This window comes from Myotis nattereri (genome assembly GCF_964212035.1).
Source record: "Myotis nattereri genome assembly, chromosome: 3".
Classification (NCBI taxonomy): domain Eukaryota; kingdom Metazoa; phylum Chordata; class Mammalia; order Chiroptera; family Vespertilionidae; genus Myotis; species Myotis nattereri.
Window position 1 is genome coordinate 127,266,941 of NC_138077.1, and position 23,990 is coordinate 127,290,930.

General features: G+C 41.2%; 2 protein-coding genes across 5 annotated transcripts in view; one reads left to right on the forward strand and one right to left on the reverse strand.

Annotated features, from left to right (window-relative positions):
- The window catches only part of CAGE1 (cancer antigen 1), a 77,432-nt gene extending 57,179 nt beyond the window's left edge, over positions 1-20,253 (reverse strand). Inside the window, exons 1-6 of the mRNA XM_081088269.1 lie at positions 19,936-20,253; positions 18,303-18,390; positions 16,483-17,006; positions 12,384-13,442; positions 10,051-10,188; positions 7,392-7,502 (exon numbers count right to left, since the gene is read on the reverse strand). Of these exons, the coding sequence (XP_080944395.1) occupies positions 7,392-7,502; positions 10,051-10,188; positions 12,384-13,442; positions 16,483-17,006; positions 18,303-18,390; positions 19,936-20,073 (2,058 nt within the window). The 5' untranslated portion in view covers positions 20,074-20,253. The remainder of the gene's footprint in view (positions 1-7,391; positions 7,503-10,050; positions 10,189-12,383; positions 13,443-16,482; positions 17,007-18,302; positions 18,391-19,935) is intronic.
- Positions 20,254-22,060: 1,807 nt separating this feature from the next.
- The window catches only part of RIOK1 (RIO kinase 1), a 39,211-nt gene continuing 37,281 nt past the window's right edge, over positions 22,061-23,990 (forward strand). Inside the window, exons 1-2 of one of the 4 annotated variants that reach the window (XM_081088271.1) lie at positions 22,451-22,717; positions 23,053-23,179. Coding sequence is in view for 1 of the 4 variants with exons in the window: in XM_081088270.1 (XP_080944396.1) it covers positions 22,647-22,717 (71 nt within the window). In the remaining 3 variants the exon portion in view is untranslated. Of the gene's footprint in view, positions 22,886-23,052; positions 23,180-23,990 lie in introns of all 4 variants that reach the window. The other 3 variants (XM_081088270.1, XM_081088273.1, XM_081088272.1) reach the window with 3 other exon arrangements.

Here is a 23,990-nt window from a genome sequence, read left to right on the forward strand (position 1 = left end):
CTGAGGCCCTTGAGTCCTAGTGAATCACCAAACCTAAAGATGGGTTTGGGATCTCCAGGGAGCTTAACCTAATATTCCATTGTTTTTTACAGTTAGGCTATTATAATTCTTCTTTAAAGAAAAAAAATGACCAACTTTTTCTAGATGCAATCCTATCTAATAAAAGAGAAATACGGCAATTGGCGTACGACCGCTACCCTTCCCATTGGCTAATCAGGGCAATATGCAAATTAACTGCCAGCCAAGATGGCGGCCGGCAGCCAGGCAGCTTGAAACTAACATGAGGCTTGCTTGCTTCAGTGAAGGAGGACTCCAACGTTCCCCGCCTGCCGCTGCAGGCCTCTGAGCTGCAACTCTAAGCAACTATGTTACAAATATAGAAGCTAAACAAAACCCCAGAAACCTGCTTTAGTCCGCCGGGCTTCAGCCAGCAGGATTCCAACATTGTAAGCAAAGGCCAGAAACCTACTTTCAGCTGCGGAGGCCTAAGAGCTGGAGCCAAGCTTCAAAGCTAAAGATGGCCCAGAATAAAAAAAAAAAAGAAAGAAAAAAAGGAGCGGTTGGGAGTTTCAGTCACCCTCAGCCTGAAAACAGCCCTCAGCCCCTCACCCAGACTGGCCAGGCACGCCAGTAGGGACCCCCACCCTGAAGGGTGTGTGACCAACTGCAAACAGCCATCATCTCCTCACCCAGGCTGGCCAGGCACCCCAGTGGGGACCCCCACCCTGATCCAGGACACCCTTCAGGGCAAACCAGCCGGCCCCACCCATGCACCAGGCCTCTATCCTATATAGTAAAAGGGTAATATGCCTCCCAGCACCGGGATCAGCGGAGCAGCGAGGCCTCCCAACACTGGGATCAGCGGAGCTGAGAGGTCTCCCGGCACCGGGATCAGTGTGACGGGGGCAGCGCCCCAACCCCCTGATTGCCCTGCGGCTCTGTGTGTGACAGGGTGCGGCGCCCCAACCCCCTGATCGGCTCTGCTCTGTGTGTGACAGGGTGTGGTGCCCCAACCCTCCCCCCCCACACACACACACACGGGCCCTGCTCTGTGTGTGACGGGGTACAGCCATAACCTCCCCATCGGCCCTGCCCTGAATGTGAGAGTGGCGGCGCCCCAACCCCCTGATTGGCCCTGCTCTGTGGGTGATAGAGGGCAGCGCCCCAACCCCCTGATGGGCCCTGCTCTGTGTGTGACAGGGGGCAGTGCCCCAACCCCGATTGGCCCTGCTCTGTGTGTGACAGGGTATGGAGCCCCAACCCCCCTGATTGGCCCTGCTCTGTGAGTGACAGGGGGCAGTGCCCCAACCCCCCGATTGGCCCTGCTCTGTGTGTGACAGGAGGTGGCGCTGCAATCTCCCCATCGACCCTGCCTTGAGTGTGACAGGGGACGGTGCGCCAACCCCCCAATCGGCCCTACCCTGAGCATGACTGAGGGTGGCATCACAACCTCCCAATCGCCCTGCTCTGTGCATGACAGGGGGCAGCGCCCCAACTCCCCAATCGGCCCTGCTCTGAGCCTAACCAGCAGCTGTACCTAGGGATTGGGCCTGCCCTCTGCCACCCAGGAGCAGGCCTAAGCCAGCAGGTCGTTATCTCCCGAGGGGTCCCAGACTGCGAGAGGGCACAGGCCGTGCTGAGGACCCCCCTTCCCCACTGAGTGCACAAATTTTTGTGCACTGGGCCTCTAGTTTATAATAATTTCTTATTTGCTTTTTTGTTCCTTCAGTATAACAACAATGAATCTTAATATTCAAACTTCTCCAAATATAAGTGAAGTAAATTGTGTTACACAGAATACTTTTTTATTATGAACAATTTCCAATATTTAAAAAAAAATAGAGCCCTAGCTGGTTTGGCTCAGTGGATAGAGTGTTGGCCTGCAGTCTGAAGGGTCCCATGTTCAATTCCGATCAAGGGCACATGCCTGGGTTGCGGGCTTGATCCCCAGTGGGGGCCATGCAGGAGGCAGCCAATCAATGATTCTCTCTCATCATTGATGTTTCTCTCTGTATGATCTCTCTCTCCCTCTCCCTTCCTCTCTAAAACCAATAAAAAAATATATTTAAAAAAATAGAGAAAATCTTTAATGAACCATTATGTAGCTATCATCCAGCTTCAACTACGTATAACTATTGGCCAATTTTGTATGATTAATGTTCCCAACCACTTCCTTCGCTCTCCATCCCCCTTCACTGAATCAAATCACAGACATCATATAATCTCACCTGCCAATATTTCAGGAATTATACAGAAATTTGCCAAAAGAACATAAGTATATGAAATTGTATTTTTGTACCACCCTGCTCCTACCCTCAATTGGGCTTATTTTTGAAGGCTGGTTTAAGAAGTGGAGGCCAGCCCTAACCAGTTTGGCTCAATGGATAGAACATCAGCCTGTGGGCTGAAAGGTCCCAGGTTCGATTCCGGTCAAGGGCATGTACCTTGGTTGTGGGCACAACCCCAGTAGGGGGTGTGCATGAGGCAGCTGATGGATGTTTCTCTCTCATCGATGTTTCTCTCTCTGTAAAAAATCAATAAAATATATTTAAAAAAAAAAAAGAAGTGGAGGCCAACCCAACCAGTGTGGCTCAGTGGTTCAGTGTCAACCTAGGAACCAGGAAGTCACAGGCCAGGGCACATGCCCAGGTTTCTGGCTCAATCCCCGGTGGGGGATGTGCAGGAGGCAGCTGATCAGTGATTCTCTCTCATCATTGGTGTTTCTACCTCACTCTCCCTCTGCCTTCCTCTCTGAAATCAATAAAAATATATTTTAAAAAAGAAGTGGAGGCCAGTAATTTCTGTGCATGTTTGTTTATTTCTTGATTCTTTTCTCTACATATTAGTTAGGAGTCCAGGAGATTGAGTCCCCAGAATACCTGCAACAAATTCTCTATCCACTTCAATAGAGAAGTAATTAAAAAGTAAGTAATAAAAAAAAACATCGATCAGAGAAATAATTTCCTAATAGGACAGGACTAAATTTATTATGATGACCCAAGATCCAAGATTTGAATGTGTTTTTATTCCTTGAGCCAGATAGATCTGGCACTTTTGTATTCCTCTCAGATTAAAAACTGCACAAGTTAACATCTTGTTATCACATTCGCTATATAACTTACTCTCTAAATTTTATTTTCCAACTGGTAGCCCGGTGCACGAAATTCGTGCACATTAAAAGGGAATTAATTGCCCTAACCAGTTTTGCTCAGTGCATAGAGCGTCGGCCTGCGGACTCAAAGGTCCCAGATTCGACTCCGGTCAAGAGCATGTACCTTGGTTGTGGGCACATCCCCAGTGGGGAGTGTGCAGGAGGCAGCTGATTGATGTTTCTCTCTCATTGATGTTTCTAACTCTCTATCCCTCTCCCTTCCTCTCTGTAAAAAATCGATAAAATATATTTTTTTTAAAAAAGGGACTTAATTAGCAGAGATATTTTAATATTGCTATTTGCCCTTTCTCTATAATAGAAGTGTGAGAGATGAAAGGAAATTAGTAAGATGTATATGAAAATCATATATAAATTTATTAATAAACTAGTGGCCTGGTGCACGAAATTCATGCACATTGAAAGGGAATTAATTAGAGGAAATATTTTAATGTTGCTATTTGCCCTTTCTCTATAATAAAAGTGTGAGAGATAAAAGGAAATGAGTACAATGTATATGAAAATAATACATAATTTTATTAATAAACAATAATAAAATGATATAACAAAAAACTCATGATGTAAAAACAACACTGATGCAAATAATGACTGATAAAGTGATTAAACTTATTCTGATATCTCCCTGTATACCACATTAAGGGCTGGTTGGGGGCGTGACTGGTGACTGAAAGGCAGCGGTCACCCCAGCAGGGCCGGATCTCCCGTGGGAGATCCAGTCTGGCGGGGCGACTGTTGCAGGAGATCCGGGCTGGCGGGGAGACTGAGGGAGGTCGCAGTCGCCCCGGATCTCCAGGCGGGAGGGCCAATTGGGGGCGTGACTGATGGCTGACGGGCAGCAGTCACCCCGCCAGTGCCAGATCTCCCGCGGGAGATCCAGGCTGGCGAGGCGACTGCTGTGGGAGATCCGGATCTCCCGTTGGGAGGTGTGACTGATGGCTGACGGGCAGCAGTCGCCCCACCAGCCCGGATCTCCTGGTGGGAGGGCCGGTTGGGGGTGTGACAGCTGGCGGACCGCCAGGGTCACGCCCGCCAGCCCTGGGTCAGGTCACACAGGGGTCGCCCGCCATCCAGGTCACAGATAGCAGGCCCGGATGGTGGCGGGGCAGGCAGAATGGCGCTGTCCCATCCTGCCTGCAGTATGCAAATTAGCCGCTATCTTTGTTGTTGGTTAACAGCCATCTTGGCTGGCAGTTAATTTGCATATCGCCCTGATTAGCCAATGGGAAGGGTAGCGGAGTGACACTAATTACCATGTTTCTCTTTTATTAGATAGGATAAACAGTAACAAAAGGATATAACAACAACAGAGGCATGATATAAAAACGACAAAAACATGATATGAAAACAACAAAAACATGATATAAAAACAACAGTGATGCAAACAATGACTGATAAAGTGATTAAACTTATTCTATATCTCCCTGTACCCCACATTAAGAGTGAAAACACTTTCAGAGTTTTTGACTAATTTCCCTTGTGATGAAGTACTTAGAACTTTAACTGTAACATCACATGCTCTTCAAACTCAAGAGAAAGCAACATATAACTGACCATGTGCAAAAATGGGTTCAGGTAGGAATATGCCTACTCTGTCTAGAGTAGCCGTGGGCAAACTACGGCCCGTGGGCCGGATCCGGCCCATTTGAAATGAATAAAACTATTGAAAAAAAAGACCGTACCCTTTTATGTAATGATGTTTACTTTGAATTTATATTAGTTCACACAAACACTCCATCCATGCTTTTGTTCCGGCCCTCCGGTCCAGTTTAAGAACCCATTGTGGCCCTCGAGTCAAAAAGTTTGCCCACCCCTGGTCTAGAGTTTGTCCTTGTGATTTAACAATATTCATTACAAATGCTGGCATCATGGGAAACCGTCGTCAAATCAATTTAAATGGGAGGCCAGTGTCCGATGGGTACATATTACTTCTTGGAATCAGAACAGCCTCTCCCTCTGCAGATCCTGTTAATACTTCAGCTTCGATAATGTTAGGTCGTAATCTTTTGATAATAAATCTGGTACCATTACAAAGACCCCATTTACTATTGAGATTTCTTAATAGCATGATGATTGCACCCACTTTCAATTTTAATTCATGACACGGCATTCCCAAAGGAATAATACTATTAAGAAATTCGATGGGAAAATTTTCCTTTACAGCATCATCTGTGGAATCAATGGAATCATCACTCAAAATATGTGTGAAAATCTCCATCGAGTATATCCAAATTTCCTTCACTTAATTTTTGAACATGGTCATTTTTTGGACAAAGAATTGCACGTTTAGATATATTTTTAATATTATCTATACCAGTGGTTCTCAACCTTGGCTGCACATTAGAATAACCTGGGAATCTTTTTAAAATCCTGATTCCTGGGCCTCATCCTCTGGAAATTGTTTCTTTGTTATGGGGGGGGGGCACAACATTAGTAACAAAGAAACAGAATTAAAACTTTATTGTGGGGAGCCGCTACAGTGTTTTGGACAGGTTCAAGCCTTGGACTGATGAGAGGGCACAGTCCTCTCATTGCCACATGCAAGTCCCAGCTTGGAGGGCAAGGCCCTCCCAGCACAATTATAGCCAACAGCTGTAGTTGTAAGCTTGAACCTATGGTCCGAACATGTGGCCCCACATGCCTGAGTGATGTAGGCTTGATAGAGTTCAGGTGCATGTAGTTGAGTAGGATTGAAATCCAGAAGAATGTTGTAAACATCTTGGTCACGCACTTACTTTGCCTCATAGCATCTGCTATAAAATAAAGGCATGGCTGTGGGTGTGGTTGCTGTCTCTCAGAGAAGCAGTGTCCCACTATGACCTGGCTTTCATTTTCTTGTCTGTCTTTCCTAAGCCTTTCAGCTGCTCCCACTCAGGTTCACCCCTGGCCGTGCTGGCATGCGGCACACTTTTTAAAGATCTGCCTCCACACTCCCAGGGTGGGTTCCTGCCTCAAACCCCGCCCTTACAGGAAACAGCTCTGGAAAACAGCTTGGGGGAGGGCAAAGCCGTTGCCAAGACAACCCCTGCAGGACTGACTTCCTTCCACTTGGTTTTGGCAGTTCTTCTGGATGTGATGAACACTACCCATGGTTTTTATATAAGTAGATGTTAATAGCACTACACCAAGAAAAGAATATGAAGAAGTTTCAGGAACCTCTTCCTTTACACTTATCCCACATGAGAAATAAAATTATTGGTTTCAGGTTATACATTATTTTGAGTGATTAAGTTTGAAATCATTATAGAAATTTCAAAATACACTATTTTCCAGGACTTAGTAATGCCATGTAAAAGAGAAAATAATCATACCACATTTTTTTTGGCAGAGGAATGAGACTGTCTAATACAGACTTATATCATAAAACAAGTTATATATCAAACAATATAGCTCCTTAGTAAGGGCCATAGTAAAGCTAATCTGGTCCACAAAAACATTCATAAAACAAATCCAAATTTTTAGAAATTCATTTCTATTTTATGCTACATTTTTTTAAAATATATTTTATTGATTTTTTACAGAGAGGAAGGGAGAGAGATAGAGAGCCAGAAACATCAATGAGAGAGAAACATCGATCAGCTGCCTCCCGCACACCTCCCACTGGGGATGTGCCTGCAACCCAGGCACATGCCCTTGACCGGAATCAAACCTGGGACCCTCCAGTCCGCAGGCCGACGCTCTATCCACTGAGCCAAACCAGTTCCGGCTTTATGCTACATTTTACTTTGACTGATTTTTCACTAAAAATGGTATAATTTTTATTATTTTTAAATCCTCACACAAGGATATATTTTCATTGATTTTAGACAGAGACAGAGAGAGAGAGATGAGAGAGGAACATTGATCAATTGTCTCCTGCATATACACAGACCTGGGATCAAACCCGCAACTAGGATATGTGCCGTGACCGAGAATCGAACTTGTAACCTTTTGGGTGTAGGGGACAATGTTCCAACCAAGTCACCTGGCCAGGGCTATTATTATTTTAAATTTTATTGACTGATTTTAGAGAGAGGAGGGAGGGAGAGGGAGAAAGTGAAGAAGAGAGAGATAGGAAAAGAGAAAGATTTGTTGCTACACTTATTTATACATTCATTGGTTGATCTTGAATGTGTCCTGACTGGGTATCAAACCTGCAACCTTGGTGTATTGGGACAACACTCTAACCAATTGAGCTACCTAGTCAGGGTGATATAATTTTTAGAATAAAGAATACATACAGTACCTCTTCATCTAAATTTTTCTTTTTAAGATGAAAGTTCTTCAATTTTTGCAACATTGTATCACTAACTTTCTCACTCTCTTTGAAATGTTCAGCATCAGGATTGCTGATATCCTAAAGACAACAGTTTGAGAGGCTAGATTAATATTTTTTTGACTAAAACTAAAAGAAGGAAGGAAAAAACACAATGAAACAAATCTCCCTCCCCAAATAAGTGACCAAACCAAAGGAGGTAAAATAATATTGAACTTGATTTTTTTAAAATATATTTTATTGATCTTTTACAGAGAGGAAGGTAGAGGAATAGAGAGTTAGATACATTGGATGAGAGAGAAACATTGATCAGCTGCCTCCTGCACACCCCCTACTGGGGCTGTGTCTGCAACTAAGGTACATGCCCTTGACCGGAATCGAACCTGGGACCCTTCAGTCCGCAGGCTGATGCTCTATCCATTGAGCCAAACCAGTCAGGGCTGAACTTGATTTTTTTAACTCAATTCTTTAATTACTCATAATAAGATATTCATTCAATAAAGAGTTAGTGTAGAAAGAGTTCATATAGATTTACACTCATATAGATTGCTATTGGGACAGATTTATATATCATTGGGATATTAATACTCATTTATAATAACACACCCAAATTTTAGACAAATTTTTGTAACTAAAACCAAAATAATCAGATATCCTCAACAATACTGAACCTCTCCATATTTCCACAGTACCCAGAATGAAGGCACTTGTACCAAAATAACCTAAGGGTCACAAGTGCATGCCTGTGTTCTGCCTGAGTTCTGTCACTTTATCACATGTGAGACTTTAGACAAGAAACTCAACTATTCTAAACCTTTGTTTGTTTTTCATGTTTTAAAAAAAGCCTGATAATACAAAGAATGGTGTAAGAGATAAGCCATGAAAAGCAGGAACAGTACAAGGACAGGTTAGGAAGTCTGCAAATATTTGTTGAGTGTATTAGGAGCTTAACCTGTATTAGGTACAGGACATACAGCATACCAAGTCTCTAATCTTGAAGTCGTATGTCCTAATGGGGTGGGCGATACTGAATAAGCAAATAGTATTTGTATAGCATGGAATGAATCTACTAAAAAGATCTATACTTCATTATTGAGAGGTCTGGTAGAGAAGAAGCAGCTAGCAAATTAAGACTGAGAAAGAACAGCAGCCACCAGCGAGATGGGAGAAAATTAAGCAAATACAGTGAGTAAGCAAATGTTTGAAGGGCAAGGTGGGGAGAAAAGGTTTACAGCCAAGGAGAGTCTATGCCAGAGTCAAATTCCAATATTTAAAAAGAAAACTTTAGGTAGATATACTGGTGGTTTGTGGGCCACCACTTTGTGATCTCTAGAGGAAATGCTTAGCTAGTATCTAGCATTAAATAAATGCTAGTGTTTAACAATTTAGCTGAAACAAAATAGAAATAAAGCTTGTGTTGGATCAGGAGCATCACAAACCTATGTCACCTAACTTTGGCTCAGATGAATGCACTTAAGATCAAAGAAATCTATAATAATAAAAGCATAATATGCTAATTAGACCAGACAGCCGACCGACCTTCCAGACATCATTCCAGACATCCTTCTGGACAAAATCGTGGTGGTGGGGGCCGAGGCAGAGGTGGGCAGGGGCGGTCAGGCAGGCAGGCAGGCAGGCGAGTGGTTAGGGGTGATGAGGCAGGCAGGTGAGTGGTTATGGGTGATGAGGCAGGCAGGCAGAGTAGTTAGGGGTGTTCAGGCAGGCAGGTAAGCGGTTAGAGGTGATGAGGCAGGCAGGCGAGCAGTTAGGGGCGATCAGGCAGGCAGGTGAGTGGTTGTGGGTGATGAGGCAGGCAGGCAGAGTGGTTAGGGGTGATGAGGCAGGCAGGCAAGTGAGCGGTTAGAAGCCAGTGGTCCCATATTGTGAGAGGGATGTCCGAGGGGGTCCCAGATTGCAAGGGTGCAGGCCGGGCTGAGGGACACCCCTCTCCAGCCCTGTGCACGAATTTCGTGCACTGGGCCTCTATTATACAATAATAGAAGGTAAGTGGAAGAAAGAGAGCTAGCTAATTTGAGAAACTATCAAGTGTCATGTCCTTTAATATGTTCTCTCATTAAATGTAGTGCTTGTAAGCTCCCAGGGCAGCAGCAAGTATCATTTCCCCTATTTACCACGAGGATACTAAGGCTGAGAAAGGTAAAGTTACTTGGTCAAGTCACACAGCCAGCAAGTGGTGAAGACAGAATTTGAACTCACCTTACATTAATTTCATTTTTCAATCTACTAATGGACACAGTTCCACACTGCCCTCCCCTTGCCCCAAAGCTATATTTTTAGATTGGGTAAATAGTTTATAAATGTGAACAATCACTAATCCCTAGGAGCAGGCTGACCCAAAGTATAAGACTACTGTTCTGAAAGAGCTTTCCTGAAACATGAGAAGTTCTAATGTTACTATACTATAGGCTTGTGGAAATTAGATGTTGACAAAAGATAAACAGAAAGAAGCAGTAGGAGGAAGGAAAGGCTGATTGGTTGGTTAAGGGTCTCTATTCTGTTGTCATTATTTTCTTTCATAACTTAATTCTGTCACTTCACATTGCCTCTTTTGTCTAACCTCGGTATTTTCCTCCCCACCCATTAAAAAGTATGCATTAAAAAAAATTACCTGGCTTGTGAGAAGGCTTGCCATCAGAGCCAGAAGATAGTGAATTTTGAAAGGCGGCTGAGAAGTTGTTTTCACATCTGGTGGATTTGGGCTCTCTTCTTTACAAGGCGAGCAATTAGACTGCATTATCTTCGCATCCTATGTGTGCACAATTCAGATTTGTCACAATAAAGACAAAGAACCTGGATTACTTTAAAAGTAAAATGCTGAATAAAACACCACTCCTAAAACCTCTGAATGGTAGTTCTCAAACTTTTTTATTTTCAGGACCCCTTAAATAGTCTTAAAAATTATTAAGGATCTCAAAAACATTTTGTTTATGTAGGTTATATCTATCAATATTTATCATATTAGAAATTAAAGGTGAGAACATTTAAAAATATTTCTTTTAAATAACAATAAATCTATTGTGTCAATATAAATAACAATTTTTTTTTAATTACCACATTTTCCAAAACAAAAATTAGTGAAAAGATTGGGTCTGGCCCTAACTGGTTTGGCTCAGTGGATAGAGCATCCGCCTGCGGACTGAAGGGTCCTACGTTTGATTCAGGTCAAGGGCATGTACCTTGGTTACAGGCATATCCCCAGTAGGAGATGTGCAGGAGGCAGCTGATTGATGTTTCTCTCTCATCGATGTTTCTAACTATCTCTCTCCCTTCCTCTCTGTAAAAAATCAATAAAAATATATTTAAAAAACGATTGGGTCTGTTGCATTTTTTTCGAATAGTTTTAATGCTGGCTTAATAGAAGGCAGCTGAATTCTTATATTTGCTTCACACATTGTGTCAGCCATGGAAACAATTACATCACACGTCATTTAGTTTCTGGAAATCTCCACGGTATACTTGTGAAGGAATGAGAGTGAACAAGGCAATAACATCTTTGATATATTACTATGAAAATATTTTTGACCTCACAGATACACCCAGGCCACACTTTGAGAAAATGGACATAAAGTTAATAAAAAGCAAAACTAAAAGGAGAGTAAGAATGATCTGGGGATATTAAAGAAATTGATCAGTCAAGATAAAACAAAAAAGTTCACTGTTTTTAAAAAGAAAGCTCAAGGGAAAAAAATCATATGCTGTGATACACTTCTGTACAGTTACACTAATTCATTCAGAGTTTACCAATTTAAAATTTGTCATGATTTGATTAGCAGCTAAACTTAAGGTCATCTTTGCTTAGGTTAGTGGTTCTCAAAGTGTGATCCCTGACCAGCAGCATCAGTAAGACCTAAGATCTCATTATAAATGCACACTCCCAGGCCCCACCACACACCCACTGAATTAGAAACTCTGGAGTGGGCCCCAACAATCTGCATTTTCACAGCTGATGTTGATGAATGCTAAAGTTTAAGAACCACTGGCTTAGATGATTCTTACTTCTTTCTGAAGAAAAGATCATAGAGAAAATTTTTTAAACAGAGAAAATGTCTTCCTAAGAATCATTTAAAATATAGAATTATTTACTTACAAACACTATGTAATGTCCACTCAGGACATCTTCAAGGCAACATATCAGCTCAGTTTAAGTTATTATATCAAAAATAAAAATATACATTTTTCTCGTTCAGATTAGCCTTCTTTCCAAGTAGTCAGAGTTAATAAGATCGTATTATAAATATTTTAAGGTAGCCCTACAAAGCTGAAATAGTTGCTCTGTCTTATGAAATTATCACTTCCAGGACATGCTTCCAGGTTCCTGACTGTCAAAAAAGCCAGTTGAATAGCAAAGAATACCAAATTACAGCCCCTCCAAAAATATTGATGTGGGGCTCCTATGCTGTTTTTAACTGATGCTAACTGAATTTATTGTGGTGATCATTTTGCAATGTATACAAATATTGAATCATTATGTTGTACACCTGAACTAATGTTATGTATCAATTATATCTCACTAAAATGTTTATAATTCTACAAAATTAATGTGATAAAATATAGGTTTGTTTTACCATGTAAACTAAATATGCAATTATACTATTTACTTTTATTGTTGAATAGGCAGACATGGTATGAAAAGATTGAGATCCCCATTAGAAAAATCCTGTCTCAAAGGATTTTTCAGGTGATTGGTCAGAGGTAGCCACAAAAATTCCCACATTCATTTTCATATTTACCAAAATAATAACAAGAGGCCAGAAATGGCTGCTCTTTAATGCAAGTACCCAAGAACCAAAGAAACTTTTCCAAATCTGGTGCATTTTCCATTCTCTCTTTTTTGGTTAGTAATTCTGCAAAAAAATTTTTGTGTCATGCCTTAATATGCATCACCAGACTATTACAAACTCCTGAAATTCTGCCTTAGATATTTTGAATTTGTGACAATACCTTTGTGATATCTGACTTCATTACTGCCTCCAAGTGCTCCTTTAACTGAGCTATCTCAAATTTAGGGAAACAATTTTGCTCCTCACTCCTGGCAACCTGCTGCTGAAGTTTTGCATTTTCATTTTTTACTTCGTTGATTTGCTGCTCAAGTTTTGTATTCTTAGCCCTTTCACTTTCAGATATGAATTGCACATTTTTAAGTTGAGCTACCAGTTTCTCAAGTCTACATTTCAGTTTCTGTCTTTCTTCCAAGTTTTCCTTTTCATGTTTCTGAAATTCTTCCTGTAAAGACAGGAACTCTTGTTCTTGGGTCTCTTTTTCCCTTTTCAATAAGTCCAAAGCAGAAGTGGTGGCGTTTTCCAACTCTCCTCTGAGTTGTTGCAGCCTCTCCACCTCTTCTTCTTTCTTGCTTAAGGCTTTGTTCACCTCTGTGTACTGACTAACAATTTTGTTTTTTTCTTGCATTTCAGTTATATACTTTTCCTTTAGACAAACATAATTTTCCTTGGTCCTCTTAAGCTCTACTTGTAAGGTTTCCTTTTCTTTCCTAGATTCCTGAAGATGTCTTTGGGTGTTAGTTAAAATGTCATGCAAATTCTGCAAAGTCTTGTCTGTTTCATTCTTCTCTAGCATTACTCTGTATTTGTCTTCAATTAATGCTTCGATATTCTCCTTTAGCTTATTTATGATGCCAACGCACACTTGCTGCTTGTTAGTCTTCACCTGCAGTTCTTCAACCTTCTTCTCTAAATACATGTTAGTACACTGCAAATTTTGGATCAGAGTTTGCTGCTTTTTGTTAGTATGTTTTAATTTCTGTAAAACTTCATTTAAAGCCATATCCTCTTCCAGAGGTTGTAAGCACTCCAAGTCTTGCTCTGTGTCATGTGTTTTGCAGTCCTCCCAAGATGCTCCACAACTCCAAGAAATGCCAGCAGGAGAACGAGTTGACATAATCCCTGCACTTTCCATGTTCTCCACTGTGACTTCCTTTTGGTGACTGACTGACATCTCAGGAGTGTCCCCAGAATTCTGTATCCCCTTTGAAGAAACTGCAACCTGTAAATTATAGGAAATAAGTGTGAAAGCTTAGGATTACCTTGAACTTTGAATTCAGAGCTGACCTTGAATTGTAGATCCCTAGTTTGGTTTCCTCAGCTATAAAATAACAACTACAATATCTACGTCCACTAATAATACCTACTTAACAAAAATACTTAAGTATTAATTGTTAAGTGTATGTATAACACCTAACAGCACAGCAGAGCACAAACAATAGGTATATGATAAAAATATGTATCACATTTACTTTTATAAAAGAAAAATTAAACTTTGATACTCTCACCATTTTCTCTGACACAAACTTTTCTGGACACATATAACATACTTTCCTTGACTTCACATGAATTAAAACAAATTTATCAATTACCCTATAGTTTGTGAGGCCTCTTTTAAATACTTTTAAAATTCCTCATTAAACATTGCCTCATTGTGCTATATAATTCTTGTGAACACGAGAATGCCAGGTGAACATCTTGTGATTTATTTCTGCCCACAATACAGGTGTTTTCCTTGTGGGGGGGAGGGGAGGTTGTTAAAAAAGGACAGTAAGTTGTAGTAAAATAACACTGAAATGAATATGACATAAATACCCAGTAAAAGATATCTGCAGGAGTGGGATGTATAACTTTCTAGAATTTAGATTTTGGTCCTCTGTATTTTTATTTTATTTTATTTTTAGGGAGAGAGGAAGGGGGGAGAGAGAGAGAGAGAGAGACATCCATGTGAGTGAGACATTGATCAACTGCTTCCTGCAATGCCCCCTACCAGGGATCAAGCCTGCAGATTTTGGTGCACGGGATGACACCCAACCAACTGAGCCACACTGGCCAGGTGGACCTCTGTACTTTAATATTTCTTCATTGTTCTGGGATAAAGATAACTATTCTTTATGAAGTCTACAAGGTTCTAATATCTGATCTTGATATCTGACCCATGCTACCTCTCCATTCTCATCTACTATATCCCTCTTACTCCCTCCAACACAACAATCCTGGGCTTCCTTCAGGACCTAACAGGAACAATGCTCCCTGCGGCCACAGTTCTTTTGCACGTTAATTCTGCATGAAATGCTCTCCCTCACCTGATCACCTAATTAATTCCTACTCATCTTTCAGAGCTCAGGTCAATTCCCACTACATCAGAGAGAATCTTAAAAGCAGCAAGAGAAAGAAAGTCAGTTACCTACAAGAAAATACCCATACGACTGTCAGCTGATTTCTCAACAGAAACTTTGCAAGCCAGAAGGGAGCGGCAAGAAATATTCAAAGTGATGAATACCAAGAACCTACAACCAAGATTACTTTATCCAGCAAAGCTATCATTCAGAATTGAAGGCCAGATAAAGTGCTTCACAGATAAGGAAAAGCTAAAGGAATTCATCACCACCAAACCAGTATTATTTGAAATGCTGAGAGGTATCCTTTAAGAAGAGGAAGAAGAAGAAAAAGGTAAAGATACGAATTATGAACAACAAATACGCATCTATCAACAAGTGAATCTAAGAATCAAATGAATAAATAATCTGATGAACAGAATGAACTGGTGATTAAAATAGAATCAGGGACATAGAAAGGGAGTGGACTGACTATTCTTGGGGGGGGGGGGAAGGGTGAGGGGGATGCGGGAAGAGACTGGACAAAAATTGTGCACCTATGGATAAGGACAGTGGGTGGGGAGCGAGGACGGAGGGTGGGGTGGGAACTGGAAGGAGGGGAGTTATGGGGGGAAAAAAGAGGAACAAATGTAATAATCTGAAGAATAAAGATTTAATTAAAAAAAAGAAAAAAAAGGAAAAAAAAATTTTAAGCTTTCCTTGTCAAATAATTTATTTCTTGCTCTTTGCAACTTTTTTCTTAAACTAAGTTCTAGCTAATTTAATTCACCAAATATGAAAGCTTATTATTGTCAAGGCACTATATAGATGCTAAGATGCATAAAAGAAGTAGAACAGAACCTTGATCCTCAAAGAAACTATCATTTGGCAGAGCTAAGTTCCAAGTAAGGACTTAATTTTATTAGAAAAATTTGCTTCAACTTGTTCAAGATCTAGGAAGGCATTTTCCCCAGAGAAGTAATGTCTTTTATGCTGATTACCACTTGGAAAAGTCTCAGATAATATACCTTTTTTTTTTTAATTGATTTCAGAGAAGAAGGGAGATGGAGAGAGAGATAGAAACATCAATGATGAGAGATAGTCATTGATTGGCTGCCTCCTGCATGCCCCACACTGGGGATCGAGCCCGCAACCCAGGCATGTGCCCTGACCGGGAATCGAACCAGGGGGTGGTGTGGAACGAAGGAAGGCCCCAGCCAGCAGCCAGCAGCTAGCTGCTGCTAAGGACCCTACCTGTGCAAAAATTTCGTGCACTGGGCTTCTAGCAATTTATAATTGAAGATAAAGAGTTTCACAGACAAGAAAAAGCTAAAGGAGTTCATTACCATCAAACCAGTATTATATGAAATGGAGTCTTATTTAAGAAGAAGAAAAGGCCCTAACTGGTTTGGCTCAGTGGATAGAGCATCGGCCTGCAGACTCAAGGGTCCCAGGTTCGATTCCAGTCAAGGGCATGTACCTTGGTTGCGGGCATATCCCCAGTGGGGGGCATGCAGGAGGCTGCTGATCGATGTTTCTCTCTCATCGATGTTTCTAACTCTCTATACCTCTCCCCTCCTCTCTGTGGAAAAATCAATAAAATATATTAAAAAAAGAAGAAGAAGAAGAAAAGAAGAAAAAATATGAACAATAAAATGGCAATAAAAAATAGTCATGGGGGTGTAAAGTACAACATAGGGAATATAGTCAATAATATCCTAATAACTAGGAGTGGTGCTGGATAGGTGTGGGATGAATTGGGATAATCGTATATTAAGTTATATAATGTCTGGTCACTGGGGTGTAGAGAAAGGAAGGAAGGAAGGAGGGAAGGGAGAAAGGAAAGAAGGAAGGAAGAAGTGAAGGAAGGAAGGAAGGAAGGAAGGAAGGAAGGAAGGAAGGAAGGAAATAAGAAAGAGGAAGGAAGGAGAAAAATAATCTTACCTCCTTTGTTTCATAATCAGCTCTCGGATCATACAGGTTAAAGCTATTCTCTTGATAAAATGGTTTTTCAACACTGTTGTATAAATATTCCTTACATAAGAAGTTTTCAGGTTGACCAGAGCTGAGGGTAGATTCTTTGGCAGTATTTTCAGCTAGTGGCATTTCCATGAATTTCAGTGTCTCTCTACTGCAGTGGATTTCAGGTGGGCTTCTAGGAGGTTGCCACTCACATTCATGAGAAAGTTGGTCTTCATTTGTGGAAGTACTAGTTCCCACTGGATTTTCTTCTTTAAATGAATCTTCCTTAATATTGTTGTCTTTTGCATAATTATATACATGACTTTGCAATTCTGGCTTCTCTGTGTAAGGTAAGTTGCCTATCAGATTTTGAAATGTTAGCATTTTATCATTAAATGCTTTCGTCTGATGATATTTGAAAATGGGTTCACATTGTCTGAAGGAAGAAATGCTGGTGTCAATTGGCCGAGTTAGCATATCCTGTGAATAATTTCCACTGTTGACATCTCATTAGAAAGAGGTAAAAGAAAATAATTAGCGGACCATAAATTTATGTGTTAACAGTTATATTAACATTTATGAAATAAACTTTTCAAGTCTTTTAAGAAATATATTATAGAAAAAATATATCTTCAACTTTACTAGATATTGCACATTTATTCTCTAAAATGTTATTTATACGTCTACCAGAACATAGAAATTCCTTCTCTATATCTCTCTAACATGTCATACTGATACATATGAAATGGCATTTTGTGGGCTTTTTAATGCACACATTTTTAGGTATTAAAGGTCTTGCAGGTTTCTTTTTCTGTGATCTAAATCGTTTCTTCAAAATTCACATGTTGAAGGCTTAATCCCAATATCTTATGTCATATTAGTTAGAGATAGGGCCTTTGAGGAGGTAATTAATGATAGAAGAGGTCATAAGGGTGGGGCTCTACTACAATATAACTGGTGTCCTTATAAAAAGAGGAGATACCAGGGAGGCACAGAAGTAAAGGCCATGTGAGGACAAGAAGATGGCCAACTGAGAGGCCTCAGGAGAAACCTACACTGCAGGACCTTGATCTTGGACTTCCAGACTCTAGAACATCGGTTCTCAACCTGTGGGTCGCGACCCCTTTGGCGGTCGAACAACCCTTTCACAGGGGTTGCCTAAGACCATCCTGCATATCACATATTTACATTATGATTCATAACAGTAGCAACATTACAGTTATGAAGTAGAAACGAAAATGATTTTATGGTTGGGTCACAACATGAGGAACTGTATTTAAAGGGCCAGAAGGTTGAGAACCACTGCTCTAGAACTGTGAGAATATAAATTTGAATTGCTGAAGCCACCCAGTCTGTGGTATTTCGTTATGGCAGCTCTACATATACATTGCCTGTTTTATTTGTTATTGTTTTTTAAATTGAGTTATATGTGTCTTTTTCTTATTGGAGTTCTTTATTGTAGATACTAATCCTCTGTCAATTGTATACATTACAGGTACCTTAGACTGTGGCTTGCTTTTTTGCTTTGTTGATTATAATTTAGACACACAAATTTTAAAAAATTTAATATAGTCAAATGTATTATGGTTTGTATTTCTTGTGTTACTCTCTGAGCCTCATCTTTAAAATGAAGATAAAAACAGCCCTTATTTACAAAGAAGTAAAAGTCCTATTCCATTGTTTATAAATGTGATAATGTATATAAAATGCTTAGCACAGTACTTAGCTCTTATCATCATCATCACAGGACACACAAAAAATCTTAGTTTCTGTTTGTATATTGCCAACAAAGAGATACTCACCACCTAACACATCATCTAGTGTGCTATAAACTTCTTCAGAAAGTGTGATTTTAGACTCATTTTCCTTTTTTACATTCTTTATTTCATTCTGTATTAATAATAAAAAAGGCATTATGAATACTTCAAATACCATTGGCCTCTCCTAAAGGTATATGTACATTGCTATGTAATTTTTGTTAGTATATCAAGTATGTGGATCTAAATGATGTTCTAAAAAAGTTCTTCTCTCTTATAAAGTTAGCTGGTTACAAATCTCTATTCAATATGCTTTTTATAGCATCATTCCACTTATTGAATGTACCTGAAGTACAATAAAAACTGAATTATGTAACTATCTGTTTATTTTTTTACTTGTTGCTAACTCAGATCATTCCTTCTAATTAGACTTTTAAAGTATCAGGAATAATATACTTGAAAAATAAAATAGCAATATTCACATGTATTGATGTTATAGTCATACAAACTTCTTGGTACTCCATTACTCATTGAATTTCAAAGATCACTTCTAATTCTTTTTTATAAAATATATTTTATTGATTTTTTACATAGAGGAAGGGAGAGGGATAGAGAGTTAGAAACATCAATGAGAGAGAAACATCGATCAGTTGCCTCCTGCACACTCCCTACTGGGGATGTGCTCTATCCACTGAGCCAACCGGTTAGGGCTCTAATTCTTGTCTTACACAATATTACTGTTTTTAGCTAAACTAAGTCTTTGGTCTATAAATTTTTCTATAAAAAACAAGAGGGAGGACTTCCTTATATAATTAATTTAAAACATTCATTCTTTACAATTCACTGCACAGCAACTTATTCCAAATTAACACCATAATACTATGACCAAATTTTTTCCAAAATGAAAATAGACCAGATGTCAGGCTCCTTGTGTTCTTGTTCTGATTCTTACTGAGTTGTTGTGGCTATGTCTTCTGGTATACTCATGGGACTTCATGAAGAGACTAGAAAGGATCAGTTTTAACAGTTTGTAAAGTTCTACCTTTCTTTTTTTTTAAAATAAATATTGCCTGTTTTTAATATATTTTATTGATTTTTTACAGAGAAGAAGGGAGAGGGATATAGAGTTAGAAACATCGATGAGAGAGATTGATCAGTTGCCTCCTGCACGCTCCCCAGTGGGGATGTGCCCGCAACCAAGATACATGCCCTTGACCGGAATCAAACCTGGGACCCTTCAGTCCACAGGCCGATGCTCTATCCACTGAGCCAAACCGGTTCGGCAAGTTCTACCTTTCTTGAAAACCAGTTCCACTATTCCTCTCTTCTATGCCTCCACTGGAGATTCCTTTATTGTTCTTTGTATATTTGTTGAGGCTATTTTTCCATTGATTTTTAGAAAGAGTGGAAGGGAAGGAGGAAGAGAAAAAGAAACATCAATGTGAGAGAGACAGTCTATTGGTTGCCTCCTGCATGAGCCGCCCGGGCTCGAGCCTGCAACCGTGGTAAATGCCTGGAATCGAACCCAGGATCCTTCTGTCCACAGGCTGATGCTCTACCCACTGAGCCAAGCCAGCTAAGGCTGTTCCTCATATTTTTTTTAAAAAAATGTTCATATGGAACACAATGTGAATGTTAAATGCATCTGTATCTCCCAGACCTCATAAGTAATGCACACCTGAGACAAGTCTGAAGTCGTATTGCTGGTTTCCATACAGGAGGGAGAATTTGAGTGAGTTAAATCTTGAGAAAGACTGGTGAAATTCATGGCATCCACTTCTGACATGCTTTCTAATTTTTCATGAGAAACATCCATGTCAAAATATACAGGATCTGAAGGTGATCACCAATTTTTTTGATATTTCTTGTTCCTAACTGTTGAATGATGGAAGGCTTCTTTAAAAAAACACATAATTTTAAGGTCTTTTAGCATATGCAAACAAAAAACTTCCCCCGTCCCTTTGCACAGTAAGAAAGCAGTAAAGTTCACTGCCCTAAATTTTAAAATGTCATTTGCCAAGTTATTGAAAAAATAAAGAATTTTAGTGCGAGTATACCATACCATGGTAACTTTGTATGGTAGTAAATAATTTGGACAAAAGAAAATTACTGAAAAGACTTGCGACCCAGAAGGTGAAGGGATCTCTAAGTTATTTAATCAAAAGATATTCACAAAATATTATCAGAGACCTATTAGGTTCCACCAAACACTGACTGCATTTCTATTTAATAATTGCTATTTGAATATTTCTTTATCAAGTCAAATCCAACATTGTAAATCCATGTTCCCTCAGGCACTGGGGGTTTGAAAACTTGGCATCCTTCTACCTCATTGTCCAAGTCCTGTGCATTTATCCTTTAAAAATGATTTTCATAACCCATGCTTTCTTTCCATCCCTTAGATCATTACTCTGGTCCATATTCTTCTAATTCCTCAGGTCTGTTAGGGGGTGGGGATGGAAAAGATGTCCAATCACAGTGACTTCAAATTCTTCTGCTTGACTTTCTAGGTCTTCCATAGCCCGAACCCACTTTACCTAGCCAATACTCCCCTGCTCTAGTAGGATCAAGTTCACTTCCCTGCAAATAGGTCATGCTCCTTACCACTTCAGTAGTTTGTCCTTGCAAGCGTTTCTCTCTCATAAACTTTCCTATCTAACCATTCATCTATTTTTTAAATTCCTAAAATCTTTAGTCTAAATCTTTCATAATTAAATACCTATTCGTTTTACTGTTTTAGTCTTAACCATGGTTTCAAGCGTGTTAGTGTTTATATTCACAGATTACACATACTTCTAGAAGAGTCCATTTATGGTTCTACAATACTCCCTATAGCAAATGGACCAGTGTTGTCCACGATAAATATTAATTTAACCCAGCATTCCAATTATTTATTTCTATTAACCTTCCCAATCTACAGTCACTACCATTTGCCTGGATTACTTTGTTGAATTATCAAATTAATAAATAATTTATTGAGGATTTATGTTTTTCAAATTTACGTCATCCTTTGGTTAAGGATAAAAAAGCCACCGAGCCTAGCAGGCTAGTCAGGATCGGTGAATGGTTCAACTTTATGCTCAGTTTTTCCCTATTTCCAAACACATAAGTATTGCCTAGGTTGTGGTGAAGGGAGTTTGAAAAATCGTTTAATTTCCAAATGCAAAAACTGCAAGGGCCTTCTCTCTTAAATTAGGGAACCTAGAACTTCCAATTACACGTTTACACCTTTGTTCATAGGGCACAATCTGCCGATTTATTTTGTTAGGCTTACTTTTACCATCTTGCATTCCGACCTTACCGGATGTACGTTAAACTTTTAAAGTATTTATTCAAATGTTTCCAGAGATATTCTAAAGCTGTTTTAAGACCGGCGTCAAAAGAGGTGTCACTGGATCTCGCGGGAAGAAAGTGAGGGGGTGGCCGCTGGGGCGTCTGCTCTCGGGTCCGGCCCCGCCTCTCCGGCGCCCCGACCCCGCACCACCCGGCCCAGCCTCCTAGCGAGCGCCGCGGAGACCGAGGGGGCGGGATCCGCACGAAATAAATAGAGAGTAATGCAGGAAAAAAAATAAAAATAAAAAAGAGGTGTCAGTGGAGTTACTGGTCAAAACTCTAAGGTGTTGTTCTTAAATTCTTTTCAGCCGTTATGACAAACCAGCTTTCTACAAGCACTTCTCACTTTCACCTCAAAACAACGCGCCAAACTCTTTGAATCGCAAAAGCGTGCTCACTTCCAGGGTCCACGCAGTTTCTTGTACCCACAATAAGGATCTCGTGCTTCCACCCCCCCGCACCGGTTTTGCGGGAGGGAGAAGAACACTTTCCAACCTTTCCTACGGAATCCCCCGTCGGGAGGCAAGCGCGACGAACCGTTCCAGTGTGACGTCCGCTCGCCCCCGCCCGCGCCGGCCAATCCCGGCGGGGAACGGCGCACGCCGGGCTGCGGCCCCCGGGGGCCCGGCCTGGGGGGACTCCGAAGTCTGTGACCGGAGTTGGGAAGTCATGCGGCTGTAACCCCCCAGGCCGAACCTGTGGGTTGGCTGGCGCGCCTTTCTACAGGAAGACACACAGAAACGAAAGCCTCCAGGTGGGATGGCGGGCCCAGCGAGGAAGGCGAGCCGCTTGCCACTTCCGTGTGACCTCCCTGCGCAGGCTCTCCGTGGGCCGCGGGGCGGGACTTCCGGTAGAACATTTCCGGTAGGGGCGGGGCTTCCGTTCGAGCCGGGGGTGGCGGTACCGGGTCTGTAAATCCTAAATCCTCGGAGCACGTGGCGCGCTTTTGGCATCGGGACTACAGCGCGGTTTGCGAGGCGGGCGACCTCGGAGAGGCCGTGAGGTCGGCCGGCTGTGTGGCTCCTCCGGTGGCGCTGACGCCCCGCGCGTGCCGTCATGGACTACCGGCGGCTGCTGATGAGTCGAGTGGTTCCCGGGCAGTTCGACGACGCGGACTCCTCTGACAGGTAGAAGGCGGTGCAGTACACCGGCTTTGTTGGGGTTTTGCTCTCTCGCCGCCGCCGGGCCTTGAGGGAGTTAACGCTGGTGTAGAGGGAGGCTGGTGGTGCATCGCGCTGGGGCTCTCTTCCCACACGGTCGCGTCTTTCTCCATCCCAGCCCTGACTTCGTCCCAGGTAATGGCAGAGTTCACGAAAGCCGCTTGTCAGGGGAGTCCAGGGTTCCCAGGTTGGTTGGCATTGCTGAGAGGCCGAGTTGGGCATAGCGATTGGGAAACAGGTTTTTGCGCCTTACTGGTAACTTCATTCAACGTTTAAAAACGGTTCTTACTTTATGTTGACAGTAAGGTGAGCACCTGCTATGTGCCAGGTTCTGTCCTCAGCGCTGGAGGTAGTGATGAACAAGGCAAACTGAGTCCCTGTCACTGAATTTTACCGTCTACTTGAGAGGTGGAGCAATTAAGTACAAAGGTATTACTTAAAAACCAGATAATTATATATACTATGCAAACAATTTAAGTCAGTTTGTAGAATAAGTTATGATTTGGTCAAGGAGGGGTTAAGTCCAGATCTGACCTACAAGAATGAGTTAACCTCAGGAAAAGGGGACACAACAGCCATTCAGGAAGAGGGGACAGCAAGTGCTGAGTCCCCAGAGTGGGATCCCTCCTGGCTGTGAAAGGAAGATCTATCTAGCCAGAGGTTCTCAACCTGTGGGTCGCGACCCCTTTGGCGGTCGAACGACCCTTTCACAGGGGTCGCCTAAGACCATCCTGCATATCAGATATTTACATTACGATTCATAACAGTAGCAACATTACAGTTATGAAGTAGCAACGAAAATAATTTTATGGTTTGGTCACAACAATGAGGAACTGAATTTAAAGGGCCAGAGGTTGAGAACCACTGATAGGCCATTGTGCTTAGAGCACAGCAGAGGTAGTTGAGCAGATTGGTAGGTAATGATATAGAAGTGAAAAGAGGCCAGATGATGGAGAGCAAGCGTGTCAAACTCAAAGGCTAACATGGGCCAAATAAGGTTTAAGTTTATGTGGGCCACAAAAAAACAAAAGCTTCAATTTTCATAGAAACGTAGGTTTATTTCAATAGAGACATGCTGAATACAAAGGGCTGAGATAAATGAGTAATCCTATTTAATAAAAGCCTAATATGCTAAGTGTTTGGTTGTCCAGGTGTCTGTTCAACCAATCAAAGCAAAATATGCTAATGATATGCTAAGGCTGCTCAACTACTCGCTATGACATACACTGACCACCAGGGG